Source organism: Canis lupus, chromosome 1, assembly GCF_003254725.2.
Source record: "Canis lupus dingo isolate Sandy chromosome 1, ASM325472v2, whole genome shotgun sequence".
Classification (NCBI taxonomy): domain Eukaryota; kingdom Metazoa; phylum Chordata; class Mammalia; order Carnivora; family Canidae; genus Canis; species Canis lupus.
In genome coordinates, this window is record NC_064243.1 from 20,265,706 (window position 1) to 20,282,730 (window position 17,025).

Genomic DNA, 17,025 nt, shown 5'->3' on the forward strand with positions numbered 1-17,025 from the left:
ACATAAAAATATCTACCCAGTCTTGCAAAACTATATACCTTTTGTAGGCATGACTTTTGCCTTACCCCCTATATTGTAACGTCCTTGAGTACCCCCACACACACACACATACACACCAGTGAATAAATCGTCAGTCAGAATGGGAGAAAGGAAACTACTATTTTCTGACTGCCGGACAAGTTGCCAGTCCCTCTGCTAGGTGCTCCGTGAACATTATCTCAGGAGGTCTTCACAGGAGCCCTCTGAGGATGATGGTGATATCCATTTTAGGTGTTGGTCAAATGGGCCTAACTAGGTTTGAGGAGGCGCAAGTCATGAGGCCAGCTTTCAACTCAGGTACAATGCTTTCATGTTCCATGCTCTTTGTTTACTACCACTAGCACTCCCCAGAGATTAGCTTTAGGTGCACCTTTTCAGAACTAATCTTAGGGAGGTAAGAGCTCGTGATTTTCAAATCTTGATAAATGCTCCTTGATGAAAGAGTCCTCAGCTATCTTGGGGTCAAGTGCCCAGGACAGCTCTCTACCCAAATGCAGAGGTAAAGAATTCCACCCCCCCCCCAGTGTAGTGGTATGCTAGATTAAAACCCACATTGTCTACACACTTATTCTTAAGTCAGCATGTCTGTGCTAAGTGGCGAGAGGTGTACACTCTCCTTACTGGGGTCATGAAGTAGTAAATTTTAAATTATTTTTCTTACCAAAACCACCCACGTTTCCGACAGAGTCAAAGCAGAAATCTCTGAATGTGGGAGAATAAGGAAACAGGTGGGTTTATCACTAAGCTAATTACCCAGATATAACCACGCCCCATCCCCCACGTGCCTCAGATATCTCCATGCTTAATCCTGATATTAAATCATTAGGTTCTATAAATTATTGAAGTGAGTGTTTCAAAAATAATTCTCTCCAGTATTCACTCAGTATTCAGATCCACAGATGAGACCTGAAAGCAAGCCTTTCAGATGACCTAATCTCCTCTTTTAACTGAGTAAGAACCAAACCCACATCAAAAATATCTTCATGTGATTCTGTGTTTCTGATTACTTGTCAGTGGAGTCAGCAGCAGTGAAGCGATCATTTAGCTAAAACTCTCCTTTATTGTTAATATATAGTATCCGTGTGGTTCTCAGACCTTTTTTGCTTAAAGTCCATTTATTCATTTCCAAAAACATTGATCAAGTGATTACCAAATGCCAGGCTCTGTGCTAACACATGTTCTCTGCTCTTAAAGGGTTCGCAGTTTAGTAGAAAAGGACACATATTTGAAAACACATTGTTATAGCAATATAGCAAGCCCCACCAGAGAGCAGGGACTTAGCTCTGCTACCTGGGAGGGAAGAGTGCCATTGTCACTTGGCAGAAGAGTAGTGATCTCCTGAGGATCTGGTTGCTCTAGCTCACTTCCTGGAGGAGCCCTGTAGAACTCCCCATCCACATGCATCCTCCACAGCATCCCTGAGACCCCTTCCTAGAACCCACCCAGGGGGGGGATGCAGCACACATTTCAGAAACCGTGCATTTCAACTTGAAATAGGGAGGAAGGAAGGAAGGAAGAAGGGAATGAAGGAAGGAAGGAGGGAGGGAGGGAGGGAGGGAGGGAGGGAAGGAAGGAAGGAAGGAAGAGAAAGGAAGGAAGGAAGGAAGGAAGGAAGGAAGGAAGGAAGGAAGGAAGGAAGGAAGGAAGAAGAAAGAAAAAGAAAGGAAGAAAGAAAGAAAAAAAAAGAAAGAAAGAAAGAAAGAAAGAAAGAAAGAAAGAAAGAAAGAAAGAAAGAAAGAAAGAAAGAAAGAAAAAGGAAGGGAGAAGAGAAGAGAAGAGAAAAGAAAAGAAAAGAAAAAAGAAAAGAAAAGAAAAGAAGGAGAGGAGAGGAGAGGAGAGGAGAAAGGATTGGCTTTTAGATGTAAGCCAATGCTAGCCCAGTTGCCCTCTGTTCATAACATTTTTAATTGGGGTTAAAAAGAATTTATCAGAAAAAAATTCAGTACATGATAAAGCACCTTTTCTCTTTACCTAATGTTTGAACATACAAGAACTTTTACCACACAGGGCCTCATAAGAAAACAGCTTAGTTTTGCTTTCATAGTTTTTAAGAGTTAGGACTGTTGAATTTTAGGTTCTAAAAGCACCCCAGAAGTCATTTCGCCTGTGCCCCTTATTTTACTGGCGAAGACCAAGGCCCAGAAAGGGGAAGCGACCCAAGCATGGACGCCCACTTGTTAATGGCCAAACTAGGATAGAAACCAGACAAGCCAGCAAAGGAGAGCAGTCCTCTTTGTACTGAATACCACACCGCCGCAGTGAACTTCCTCTCTAACCCAGTACCATAGCAATTTCAAAACTGTGGCTGATACTACAAACCTTTTCATTACTGACTGAAACTAATGAAACCCAAGAAAAAACTATTTTTGTTTTTTATTGAAGTCTAATTAACATACAGTGTTATCTTAGTTTTAAACATATAACATAGTGATTCAACAATTTTGTGCGTACTCAACACTCACCGTGATAGAAACCCAAGGGACTTCCACAGTTGCCCCTTGGCTTCATGCAACAGGAGAGGGTCATGGGCAGGGACGTGTTATCTTGGGTGGCATTAACTGGTATATATAGTCATGAGAGTGGCAGAAGTCAGAAAATTCCAGGGAAGGTCTGACCCATAGAGACTTTGTCGTCTTCAATCTTGCTCCTCTTACCTTTTCACAGATTTTGACTCCATAAAGTTTTGTAGATAATCTGAGCAGATGCTGCATTTCTAAGCAATTACTACCGTAGAATCTCTGGGATCTTAGCTATCCTATCTATCCAAACCCCCCTAAAATCCCCTGCAACGCAGTCAACAAGCCTCTATCAGCCCCCTTCCTCCAAGGATAAATAGCTCTAAATGACCCTAAAGCGCATTTCTATCAAATGTTGGAAAACTCTTCTTTATGTCCGGCCCAAATTTACTTCTTTGTGCAGTCCTCATTTTTCTGGTCACTGAAGTTTACCCCTAAGTCAACCCAACAAATACTTTAGGAACCTAACAGTTCTTTGAAAACAGTCTATTCAGTTGTTTTTTTTCACCCCCCTCTGGGCCGGATATTTATATCTTCAAATATTTACCCCCCACCATGAAAGTTTTGATTTTATGACTTTCCAGTGTGTTCCCCCTAGTTTAAAAGGAATGCTTTCTTTTTCAAGGACCTTTGAGCATGTCGAATCTCAAACTGAACATAGTGCTCAAGGAATCATCAGGGTGGACTAGGGTGGATCTACTACCAAACTCATTCAATGATTTGTATCTTCATTTAAAGGCCTTTTTGAAGATGACTTCATCATCCTGCTAGCAAATATTGAACTTATAATCAGCTGAAATCCATAAGTCATACATATCTCAACTACCCTTGTGTACTTTGTGTTGTACCGTCACAAAACTTCATGTTATGCCTTTGTGGGGTTTTGTTGTTTTGCTGTTTCTCGTTGCCTTTGAATTTCAGACTGCGGTCGAAGGTCTCCTGTAGGTCCTCATTCGGTGACATACGCTGCAGCTCTGTCGTGGGTAAATTTGATGGGTGCTATTATTGCCCTTAGCAAAGCCACGAACAAAAATGTTAACTAGGGGAGGGTGTGGAGCCGAAGGCCTGAGGTTCCTGCTACAGACATTCTCTTGACACTTACATCGTCCCTTGCCTTTGGGTTTAATATTTCAACCAGTAATGTTCAACTAATTTTGCTCTCCTGCTCTCCACCTTCTCTCATTTTGACCTTAGCATTATCACAAGACACCTGACGTGTGGCATTCCTACGAATGAGGAAGTGAGGTTTGTCCACAAAAACTTGTTCTTCTTGGACCAAAGTGGGTTTGAGAAGTCATTGCCTCCCTCTCACAGCACTTCGAAACTATCTTTTAAATAGCCTATTATAGATTTCACTCAAGATCTTAGTCATCTCCATCATCTTTCCATATCTACTATATAGAAACCCATATAGGCTTCTCTCTTTGATTAGGCTATTTGCCTATCTATAGAGTTTCACCATCTACCCTAATGTCCACAATGATCAGTCTCAACTGAAAGGTTTTTTTTTTTTTTTAATCTATATCAATTTTGTACCTTATTTTAAGAAAACTTAAGGGAAAAAAAAAGAAGAAAAAGAACTTGAAGAAATTCCTTTTATTTTCTAAAACTTTTCCTAGCCTTTGGAGATATTCTTGGCATCAAACCTATATAAGCTTAAGGTATAGAACTTGATGATTTAATGCATTTATATATTGCAAAATGATGACCACAGTATGATTAGTGGACACCTCCATCCTCTCACATAATTACCTTTTTCTGTGCGCCTGGTGATAACTTTTTTTAAAGATCTACTCTTAACAACTTCCAAATCTATAATGAAGTATTGTTTATTACTGTCCCCATGTTGTACATTCGATCCCAGGATCTACTCATGTTACAGCTACAAGAGTTACCCTTTGGTCACCATCTCCCCATATCACCCAGGTACCACCATTCTACTATTCTCTTATTTATTTGAGTTCCTTTTTTTTTTTTTTTTTTTTTTTAAGATTCTACACATAACATGAGGACATACAGTATTTGTCTTTTTCTGTCTGACTTAAATTCTTTTAACCATGGGTTTAGGTACAGCACCTTCAGAAAGGTAGAGCTCACCATTTGACACTCGGTATTTCTGCCTTAACTTATTCAAAAGCCAAAGGTTTTAAATACAACCACTTACGCTCCATGAACAACCCCTGAGAGTAGTGGTTAGGACATGATGCGTGCCCAGATCCCACAGCAGCGGGTCCAAACTGGGTATATCCCCTTTTTCCCCCCGCCCTCCTCCCCAATACCTCTTTTACTCAAAACAGGCCCTCTGACCTGGAAACAAAATGGTCGGTCTGCGTTGGACCATCAAACCCCAAAGACTCCCTTTTTCCGCTTTAGGACAAAGCAAGCCTAGTTCCCTAATTTTTTCCCCTAAAGTATGTGTTTCACACCCTAGTGTCATGAACTTTAAATAAATTTAAAAAACTGGTTGTTTTCCCCACTTTTAAAATATAAAAACACGTTTAAAAGAGACTCTTCAGCTCCATCATATTTTTACTTTGCTTTCTTCTAAAATAATAGAGGAAAAGGAAGGTAGTAAATGCTTTTTTTTTAACTTTTTATTTTTTTAGGTAAATGCTTTTAATAGCATAGTCATTGTCATATTTTTTATTGAACCTTTACTGGGGACAAGGACATAATGCTAAACCATGCATAGTTTAGAAAAGACACAGCCCTTGCATTTTAAAAAGGTGGTATTACTACCCTTGTTTTCTCAAGAAAGCAGATTTTCTGGGGGAAAGATAATAATTGTATGTATCAGAAACTACACAGATGTTCATTCCTTCATCCTCTGTCTTCTGTGCTTGAGATCCTTTGAAGGTTACAAAATGTGCACGAGACTCTCTGACCCTATAGGCCTTTGACTCTGGGAGGGTGATAACAGGAGTCTGTGCCCAACTGTAATGCAAGGTGGAATTATGAAGTGGCTTAAGAAACAGTTCAGAGAAGGAGGAATGTTGTCCAGCCTTAGGAAACACCTTAGGAAAAGCTTCCTGGAAAAGGTGTCATTGAGCCCATGTTAGCATCCGTGTAGGATTTCAGCAGTTAGAGACAGGCTAGAAGCAGCATTGCACAGAACTATCAAATAAAGTGATTAAAAACATATGCAGCAAATAAAGGATCTTATGTGCCCGAATTTTCTGATGATACCAGGCCCTGCAGCACCAGCCAGGCGGCGTTGGGTGGAAAGCCCCTCCTGGAAGCACGGCAGCTCCAACAATTGGCTCAAATATTTCACATGAGAGTCCACAGGAAGAGCGAGTTTTCATGTATATTTTTTTACATCCAAATTAAATTAACTCATGGAATTTTCCACCCTTAGGAATTAAAGTAGCAGCTCATGAAGTAATTCAGTTATGTCATTCATACCAAAACAGAAAATTCTGGAGCAACTTGGCACTGTTTAAAAGCCAAGACTAGGCCTTGGCCATTTTATATATTTTTTTAAAAATCTGTGGTCGTGGTGTTATTTTAACTTTTATTGTGGCTGTAAATTTTTCGAATCAAAAGTATCTTAATTGCTTAGAAAATAGAAGTGTAAAATGGGTTCAAAATAAGAAGAGGGTTTAGGCAAAGCAGCTTTAAGAGTGCAAACCTAAAAAAAAAAATCAAAAAATTAAAAAAAGCTTGAACATCGCATTTCTGAAACACGAGAACTCTACCTAATTGGCTGACATTCACAGTTGTGCATAATTATAGCTTCCTCTCCATCCATAAATCATCTTAAACTATAAAGTTGAGTTTAAGCAAAAGATCTGTCCAATATTAGTTAAATGACATCTTTGGGGAAGCACTGTCCTGATACAATAACCACGTTCATTTTGAAGCCATTAATTGGACACACCGTCAAGACCCAGGGTATTGAGTTTCCACGTTTTAATTTCACGTTTGCCTTCTCCCTGGCTTCTGCACACGGACGGGTCTCGTTTGGAGCTGAAAGTGTGTGAAAGTTATTGGGGAATGGTAGTCTCTGGGTAATGTTTCTGTGAGCTGCCCAGATTCTTCCCCCTGTAGTCTAGATGGGAAACAGCTGGTTTTTGTTTAAAAAGCTGTTTTGCGAAATGTCTGAATCTTGAGGTGTAGGACTGAGGTCACCAGTAAAGCAGGTGCTTGAGAACAAGTGACAATGACTCTGGGGGCCGGCTGGCCCTGTAACCTTCTGCAGGGGACTTCCTAGCAGAGGAACAGTGGGATGTTGGCCCCTGCATGTAGTACACCAACACAGAGAGGTAAGTAATCGCATTAGTGATGCTGTTAGGAACCGAGTATCTTTGAACGTAGCCAGCCCTTGAGTGAATAATTAGCTCAGCCTGAAGGAAACCAAAATGGTTATTTCCCTCGCAAGGCTTCAAATACAAAGGTCCAAGACTTCAGCTTCCCTTAGATGTTATAAGTGCTTGAATTTCCTCTTTAAATACACCCGCAGTAAAAAGAACTACAATTTCAAATGAGTGTACTACCATAACCGAGGATGTCCTCCAAGTCTACGGATGCAGTCGAAGGGCGAAAAGAAACCTGGGTTGGCAAGACCAGTACCAGGGCAGTTTTGAAGAAGACCAAGGAAGGAACATGTGGAATCACTAAAGTCCAGGGCACGTCAGATATCCACCAGTCTGAAGATGAAAGGAAACAACCTCCTCCCCTGGGAGCTGGAGGTTATTAGCAGCTGTTTATCCAGTCGGGAATAGAGATTAACATTGTGATTTTTTTTTTTTTTTTTTTTTTGAGAACTAGAAGAGAATTTGTTTGGGAAGTTGGCTCTTCATATCAAGTCACTGCGCATTGCCAAAAAAAACTTCCTTTCTCAGAACTCATGTACGAGAGTTGAGCAATGTTATGATTCTCTGAGAATCTCTGGATTACCAAAAGTCTATCTCCATTAAATAGAACAGAAAAGGACAGAGAATCTGCCTTCGACATGTTCCCTTGAACTCTTTCGATGGGAAACAAGCTGCTTACCTGTTGTCCAGCCTGCCTCCGGAGGGGGGTGCTCCTCCCTGCCCCCACATTCCCCACTGTCCCCCATCTTAATCCTTCCCACTCTAAGGCATACCCAAATGGATTTTGTACATTTTACTCCTTCTTGTCAAATGCCTTTTCATGATATATGGGGAAGCTACTTAGTACCATGTGGAGCTTCAGTCTCAAAACAAACAAACAAAAGAGTTGAATATTGGCATTCCCCCCCCCCCGATTTAATGCTACTCTTAATGTCATTTTCTTTTATTAAACCCTTTCTTTTGCTTTTGATCTTATTTATAGCAGAGCCACTGGTCATATGGAAACCATTATTGTATAGTTGGGAGATGAAAGACTTCACTGCAGTTAAATAAGAATGAGTCGTTTGGGCCAATAATACATACATACATACAGTGAGGTACCATTTGTGTCCAAAATGCCCTGTTTTGTTCACTTTGTAGTAAAGCCTGTGAGGTTTATAAAGGGCTTTACTAAAATCTGCTTTTTGTCCAAACTGTGTAGTCTGACAACATGAAAACACGTTAATATGCAGTCCTTAGCTGCTGCTTCATATAGATTTAATATCAAAATAATGCCACTTCTTGATGTAAAAATAGAAACTTTGATTTAGACTTGAGATGTTATCTCATTGATGCTAAATGTCAGGGTTTTTTTAAAAATCTAAATAATTTATATCAAAAACCTACACATCTTTCAAAGCCTATCTAAAATGCCACCTTCTTGAAGAAGTCCCTGGTTTCTCAGTTCGAGGGTTTCTTTCAAAGCCCATCCTTTAAAACCCTGCATAACCCTGTACTCCTTCATGACATTCACTTTATTTTGTCATATATGCCTCCACCACCATTAGGTTCTAATTATTATTAAGTAATAGATGTATCTTTTATTATTTCTCCTGCAAACACCTAAATAGTGCCTTGTGCATAGCAGACATCTCGGAGGCATTTGTTGAGTTAAACAAAATGTTTATTTTTTTGAGAGAAACGCACAAAATATGTACTTGACAATATCAAAAGGTTCAGATTCTGGAAATAGCCTCACACATACTTGCCACTTGCGTCATCACCGTTCATGAAGCATCTAATTGCACATTCTGATATTACAGTCCTATACAATGACCTATGCACCCAGTCCTTGCCCTTGGGATGCTTACATCTCAAGGCAAATATAGGCTTTATCAAAGGCAGCAAAACAGAAGCATTGAAGTGTATGCCCTGCCCTATTTGCATGGCCCTTGAGTGGGTACTGGTGAGGGTGTCCATAATGAACAGTCGGGGGAGAGCCCTATTCAGGCCCAGCAAGGTGGTGAGACTTCTGGAGACCCGGACGGTCGATGAGGAGTGCGAATAAGGGGATCTTTGGGACTAATAAAAGAGAAGTGGTTGGTGAGTTGTGCAGAGGAAACCAGCTCTGGGAGGCAGAGCTGGGAGGGCTTGGCTCAAGAGCCTTGCTGATATGGGAGTGAATGCAGCCCTTGGGAAACCCTGAGTGGGTTGAAGTGAACTGAAGTCAGAGATTAAGGAACTTGGTAACAGGAGGGAACTGGAATGATCTTCTGGTGTCCAGGTGAAGGACACAGATGCACAAGGTATCGATCTTAGGCTTGATCCATAGAACAATGAAAAGCTGTGCTGGAACCTTGACATGCAAGGGAACAGGTGACGGGCAGGGAATATAACATTCAAAAGGGGAAAATTTAGGAAGTGATGGGGAAGGAATGTCTCATTAGTTTAGGCAAGCTTGTTACACTTCCACTTCCTTTCCAACTATTTTACAATAGGCATGTGTTACTTGGATGATAAGAAAGGCATTTAAAAAATAAAGGCCAGTTAGGTAAGGCTAAATCCCTAGTGGCGGACCTGCTGGGATGGCTACAGAGCGCGTTGAGTGGAAGCCAGCCCGTGGCTGTGCACCCTCACAGGTGTGTTTGTACTGCAGGATCCAGGACTCTATGAACACATCAAGTCTTTTCCTTCAGTCCAAACGAAAGAAGCTGTGTACAGATGATTGCAAACTTTCACCCGAATCTCTGTGATGGATAGACTTGGTCCACCAGGCATAGACTAGGTTTAGTTCCCTATAGCTTATTTACTAACCTGCTTCCTGGGGCAGGAAGGAATGAAATGGACTCTGTGAGCCACCTGCTGAGGTTCTTACTTGGTGCACTGCGTCCAGTTATGGTTTCCACCATAGGAAACTAATGTAGAGAATTGGGGGCGGAGGGTGGAGACACAGAGGAGAGAAATGAAACAGTTTTAATAGATGGAACGTACGAGTTAAGAAAAAAAAAAGATGAACTGAAATCAGATAACAGCCATTTGCATCTCTCGAATTAAATCACAGGGTCATTCATTTTAACCATTTTGGTGGACATTCAATGGGAGTTTCAGCCTAGCGGATCCCATGACACATCAGGGCTGCCAAGTCGGGGTCATTTACAAGATGTTTAAAATCCTCCTGAAAATGATTTTATCACCGGGAGAATAAGCAGTAAGGAATTACCTTAAATTTCAGGCAAAGCATAAGCGAAGCTGTGAGATTTCTGGGGGAGAAGACAGGTGCTCTCTAGAGGGAGGAAGTCTTCCCCCAATAAACCTCTCCCAGGAATCCAAACCCAAACAAAAGAATTGAATCCAGATCTGACTTTAGTGAAAAGTCCTTTAAATGTTTAATCACAGGAATCTTGGAAAAAAAAAAAAAAAGGGTCGTCTGATAAGTTCTTAAACTGAGAAATATGGAAGTGATATTTGTGGTTGAAGAGTGGCCCAGCTGGCAGAGCCTTCTCGCACAAAGGACTTGGTTATCGAGGTGGGTCTTGTTTTCCGCGGCCTCTGGGCGCCGCTGGCCCTGCCGCTCCTCGTGGGACGCGCCCCCGCGCCCTGCCCTGCACGTCGGGGTCCCCATCTGGGAGCCATTAGGGTCCGCAGGACCGCGCCCCACCTCCCTACAGGATGCAGTGGGGCCTAAGCGGTGTTTTGCCCGTTTGTGAAAATCAGCTTGCCTTCGCCTAACGTGACGGAGGCCGGCGAGCTCCTTGAAACCGAAATCGGGCGCCCGGCAGCTGCCAGGTAGGGCCAGGTGGGCTCGGCCTCCGCCAGGTAGGGCCAGGTGGGCTGGGTCTCCGCGCGGGCTTCCCGGCCAGACAGCAGAGCTGCCTTCTGCGTCGATGGGTGTCTAATTACAGCGAGAGCCCCTCAAGTTTTCTTTTGGGCTCATGGAAAAACAAGAAGAGAAAGAGAAGAGAGAAAAGTAAAAGCTACCAGGACTTTTTTTCTTTGTCCCATTTCCTTGTTTTGTTTCTTCTTTCTAAAAAACACCCATGTCAAAAGAAAAATTTGCAGCCGGATGCCATGAATAACACCCTCTTCTTCTGCTACACCAAAAAGTTCCTGAGAGCCTATCGGGTCTTGTATCGCTATCGCTTGGTCTAGAAATTGATGAGCAGTTTCCTAGAGTTCCCGCCCTATACTCTTTTAGGAGGATTATGGTAGAAGAGAAGGACCGAGGTCTGAAAGCTGGCTTTGAAGCAGTTATCTCTGGAGATAACATTAACAAGGATTGAATAACTGCCAAATGAAATTTAATACATTTTCCCATCCATGAAATAGGCCTCTTAAATACAACAGAATAATTACTTTCACAATACTCCCTGGAAACAAAGAGAGCAGAAACACTGAATGTCTTTTTTGTTTGTGGTGTTTGTTGGGAGCTCAAGGATCAGGATGAGGGTATTTACCAGGATGCTGCGCGCATCCTCACATTAAAACAGCCTTGCCAGCAGCCACCTAATTCGAAACTGCATGTCTTTTAAATCTGTTTATGTTGGAGGAGTTGTGGCAAATATTACATTTTATAATTTGGTTAGACATCTTGACCTTGGCCATGGTTGGTGAACTATGGTGGATTTTTTCCCCCTATGATAAAGAAAAATAAAATAGTTTCCGTATCTATAGCTATACACACACACACACACACACACACACACACACAGGCGTATGTGTATGCACACTGTTGTAAACAAAAGCTCCAGGAAGTAAACGCCTTTTGTCTCTTAACTCCGCTCCCATACACACACCTCAAACCAGATTGTTCGATGCTGTTATAAGTTTTCTGAGCCCAAATTCTATTTTGGTCTTCTTACTAGATGTTTGCCAAGTCACTTAACTATCTCCGACCTTAGCTCCTTAGCTTTCTTCTCTGTAAAATGGAGACTTCAGCCGACCTGGGTTCCAAGTCCCTCAGAACCTTTAAGTCTCTATAGTGTGAATAAAAAGTGCTCCCGATAAATATATCGATTATTTCCTTGGAAAGTATGGTTATTTAAAACTATATGGTGCTTACGTGATTCAGAAGAAGTAATGTACTTCTAACGGTATTTAATTCTTCCCACTGATAAATTAACACGAGAGAGTTTAAATAGCTGTCAGAGCTTGAATATAACTTGACCAAGATGCAGGGTAACTTAGATATTTGTGCATAAGAACCATGATATGGGGGAGCAGGATGTATGGGCAGAAGGGGCAGCCAAGCTTGGACTGTGTGGCCTTGTCTTCTCTTCTTTTGTAGCTTAGTAGGCCAGTAATGGGGACACCTGACCCTAGAGTGGCCCATTCAAAGGATGGCCCATGTCTGCTTCAAACTCATGATCTTGGCCTTCTGAACTCAGAAACACTAAGCCAGAGGGAGTTAGCAGCAGGTACAGAACCTGAAAGAATGTACTGAGAGATAGCATGAAGGAAGAGTCCAGCCTGTAGTCCTGAGGGGACAGAAGCCAGAAAGACAAGAGATACCAGAAGAGGGACAAGAGAGGCTGGAATGGCCCATGAGAGACAACGAGTGGCCTTAGGTCCTAAGAGATCTCTGGGTTCGAAACTCAAATTACAGAAATCTGATAAATGTCCTTTTTGCTTGAGAAACTTACTGTTAAAACTGCCACACTGAATTGATCAGTGCACAGAAATGCCACAGAGGATCACTATAAACTCCACAAGATCATCTGACTTCTTCACTGTCTCTAGCACCTCCTGGAGGGACAAGCATAAAGTATACTAGTAAATATTTCTTGGATTAATAAATGTACTCTCTGATCAATCAATTAATACTCATTTGAATGATTTTGAAATATATAGGTCTGTCCTTTACATTCAGAATAAATATATCTAAAACCACATTGTAGGTTACTAAGGAGACTATTCTTGAAGATCATAAAAAAAATTAGTATTGATAAAATGAACTGCTTTTTTAGTTAGGCTGGCTTTTAACTTTATTGCTTATCTAGATGAAAATGTTATTAAAATAGGACTTTAGTGAAGTATAGATTTTCTAAAAATAGGTACCATCCTTAGATTCGATTTGTAGGTTGAAGGAATCTGCTTTATTCTTTTTTTCTTATATTTTTAAAAATTTAAATACAATTTGCCAACATACAGTTTAACACCCAGTGCTCATCCCATCATGTGCCCTCCTCATTGTGCTTTTTTTCTAGTTATTTAATTACATATTTATTATCTGGAAGGTGAACAAGCCCTAATCCTTGTGTATATACGTGGCTCCTCCTATTTCAGAGGTCTTCCAGTGATGGATTGTGCTGGCCATTCACTATCTGTCTTTCCTTCTCTCTTTGTGACCAGAAATAATGTTTCTGAAAGAGAAGTGAATGGGGTTAGGGCATGCTGCCTGTGGCCAAGGAAACAAACAAAGCAAAGTTAATTCTTTGGAATACTGTTCCACAGCCCCAGGCAATGGAATTCATCCTGGAAAATCAGGCTCATTACCAGATGGCTCTGGACCCTTCATCATTTATTCATTTGACCTGGAATGTATATAGTTTACTAGGGAAGCCTTAAAACATCAAGAATAGGGGTGCCTGGGTAGCTCAGTCCATTAAGTGTCTGACTCTTGGTTTAGGCTCAGATCATGATCTCAGGGTCGTGATCTCAGGGTCCTGAGATAGAGCCTGCATCAGACTCCACACTGGGTATGGAGCCTGCTTACGATTCTCTCTCTCTCTCTCTTTCTCTAAAAAGAAAATAAAAATTAAAAAAAAAAATCAAGAAAAAAAATCAAGAGTAAGTTTGTTCCCAACCTCCTCTATGGAAAATGATTGGTATAAAATTTGAGATGACCAAAAAATAAATTAAATAAATAAATAAAATAAAATAAAATAAAATAAAATAAAATAAAATTTGAGATGACCTAAGATGATCTATAGAAAATAGATAAAGTTAGGTAACATGTATGGCTAAAATCCAAACAAATACAGTTGGAACAAACATTTACAATTCTTAAACAGATTTTACTCTCATTGTGTAGAAGGAGGATTTAAAATCAAATGCATGTGAACAAAATAGAGACAAAGAGTGCAAAGATGACCATGAAGGAAGGTACCTTGTGTTCTGAAGGTGTTTGAACCACATCGACTCTCATTTTTAATGTAGTATGCAAGTATTTTCACGTGACAGTATCTATAATTATTATGTACTTATTATATAACGGTTGCTTTGCATATTATCACTCTTTGCAATAAACATGGGACTCATTCTCTATAACTTAGTGTTATTTTCCCATTTGGAATTTGAATAGCTTGTCCTTGGTTACACAGCTAACAGTTACAGGTAAAATCTAGATATTGATTCTCATTATTGTATTCTCTTTACTCAATCTTTCATAATAGTCAAGGCAAAGAAAATATAAAGATAATTGGTTATGGGCTCTGCTTTCCTCCCATAAAAACTAATCTGAATGTGATCTAGAAGGAAAAAAAGAAGTGCAGGATCAACATCTGAATATATTTCAAGTGAAAAGCAAAATATTAACCTTAAATTACATCATACATGCTTACAGAGAAGGCTTAAATATTTTAATATTTTAAAAAAGGAGCCTTTTAATATAAAAGGGATTTACATCATTACTATACTCAAACCTGTGGCTACTTTCAGTGATTACAATTTAGAACCGGAAATTTAAGAGATTAAGCCCATTGGGATACCAATAAATAGGAATCAGCACTAGGATAATTTGGGTTAACACTGATTGATAAACTTAAAGAGCTACCATGTGATCAAGCCTTGTGAAATTCATGCTTACAAGTTGACATCTTAGATTGAAAGGATAATCATCAATCGAATCAGTCTTTTAAATGGACAAATATAAAAATGGCAAACTGACACCTGATTAGAAAATAGCTATCTATCACTCTTGTATTTGGAACGAATATAAAAACAGACCAAGAGTGAGTGAGAAATGGTGGGGGCACCGGGTGGGCCTGCCGCTGCCCCGCCTGTAAGTGGTGGGGCTTGGGTTATCAGAGGAGGCAGCAGTGGCCTGGCAGTGGTGTTAAATATATGAAGGGAGCTTGAAGCACTTATTCCATGAAACTCCAGAAGTTGAAACTAGAATCAGTGGGTGGAATATATAAGGAGGCCAACTTGTGATTAAAATGGAACAGGCTGCTTTAGGAGGTAATCAAGGTCTCCTTACATTTGAAGCACCCACATCGACGCTAAATAGCCACCATTCAGAATGTTCTGGGAAGGGACACAGGCACACAGGTGGCAGACGTCTAGCCCTGGACCCTTAGCTACAGCATTCATTTATATTTCCTGATGCTCAGGAGTCTTGAAGTCCTTTATATTCTTGCTATATTTTGAAGCTGAGCAATTAGTATGATTTACGTGATCCCTCCCTTTTGCCCTGAGTTATTTCCTTCTGTACTGTTTTGGATTATGTAATGGTGATACTTCATACTAGGTTGCCTTTGGAGAGCATGTGTTTCGTTCGGTTCTGTGAATTTTATTGTTGTCGGTTCAGATTCTTGTTGTTGCATTCTTTGGAAATATTCTTTTAAAACATTGGGCAGCAGAAAAGAGGGAAGATTTTCTGCTTTGTGGGGTTTTTGGTTTTGGGATTTGAAAAAAAAAAAACTTTTTGATTCGTAGCAGTGTAAATTCGTGGGTAGATACATGTAGTGTCAGACCCACTGTCCTGCAAAAATGTCCACCTAACAGTGGGCTAAGAGAATAACTACTTGGAGATGCAGATGAAAATGTAAGCCACTCGTGTTTCTCTGGGTTTGCAAATGCTTAATGGCTTTGCTTTAAGGCGTAAGCTATAAAGTCAGCAACTGCTGCCTCACTGTCACTCGTGCACCATCTCTGGCCCCCAGAGTGGGTAGTAGTAGTTAATAAAAAGCTCAGCAGTGTGTCTTCCGGACCAAGTCCTAGTGCTCTATTCTGTAATTTTATTCGTGGAAACCTAAAGAATGTTTACAGTATGGTGTCTTCCTAGGATCAGAATAGTGGAGGGGGAAAAAAAAAAAGGAAAACTGTCCAAACACCTTTGCGCAGCAATGATGGCATTACTGGTGTGTTTAATAAAACCTTTATTGGTACATTTTCCGGTGTGGTGGCATTGGCAGAAACGGTCCCCCTTTGGATTTGGAGCTCAGCAGCTGATGAAATGCAGTAAACATTAATTTGGAATGGGCTGCCAGTTTTGGAAAGCCAGGTGACATTTTATTATATTTGTACCAAGCAGGGGCTGTGTCCCACACTGCTGCAGCTTCCGCTGTCAGAGGCTTAGCTGGCATTATGGAAAAAAAAAAAAATGGCAGGCCTGAGAATCTTATCCCCTGAAATGAAAGTCGAATGCCAAATTGAAATTCCTGTAGGATTTCCGATAGCAATGGGGGAATTGAGAAGCCCACAATTAAGCATATGGGCATTAAGATAATTGTCAGATCTGTTGGCGGACATGATAGAAGACAGATGGGCAGGAATCGGCGCGCCCCACTGCCGCACCCTGGGAGCCGACTTGACGTTTACCTGCCCGAGCGGGGAGCGGGGAGCGGGGGGCGATTGTCAGGGGCGGACAGAGCGGTTGGTGCTCGGCGGCGGCTGCGGTTGGTGCTCGGCGGCAGGGCCTGCAGGTGCACGCGTGGTCCTTGCGCGCCCTCTAGCGAAAGGCATTTGGGAGTCTCGCTCTGCAGAGGCCCGGCCTCCTCCTGTGGGCCCTTTGCTGCGCCCACCTCGGGGCCCCACTAACCTGCGTGGCTCCTCTCCCCCCTCCAGGTCGGGGCCCATCGCGAAGACGGCGTGGCCCTGCGAGGCAGCCACTCCCTCGTGCCCAACCAGGTCCCGGTGCCACAGCTTCCCGTGCAGTCTGCGACGTCCCCTGACCTGAACCCACCCCAGGACCCTTACAGAGGTAGGTGGGCCGGATGCGGGCAGGGCCGGCGCCGAGCCCGGGCTCCCTGGGCGCCCATCCCTGCGGAAGCGCTGGCGCAGCACCAGGAGCCAGACTCTGCACCAGGAGGGCAAGCAAATGGGAACGTGGTTCTGGGACGGAGCGCGCTAATTGTGTTTCTTCGGGAGCTGTTCTCCTCACACATCCTCTGAAACCCCGGTCCTGTCTCCGCGGGGAAGGACACAGCAACAGCCTGATGAGAGGAAATTTTATT

The 17,025-nt window shown here is 41.8% G+C and overlaps 1 protein-coding gene across 29 annotated transcripts in view; it reads left to right on the forward strand.

Moving 5' to 3' along the window:
• Positions 1–17,025, forward strand: part of TCF4 (transcription factor 4) — a 361,587-nt gene that overhangs the window by 333,928 nt on the left and 10,634 nt on the right. For all 29 annotated transcript variants that reach the window (XM_025422190.3, XM_049112451.1, XM_025422183.3 and 26 more), the window contains one exon: positions 16,637–16,772. In XM_025422190.3, coding sequence (XP_025277975.1) covers positions 16,637–16,772 — 136 coding nt within the window. The remainder of the gene's footprint in view (positions 1–16,636; positions 16,773–17,025) is intronic.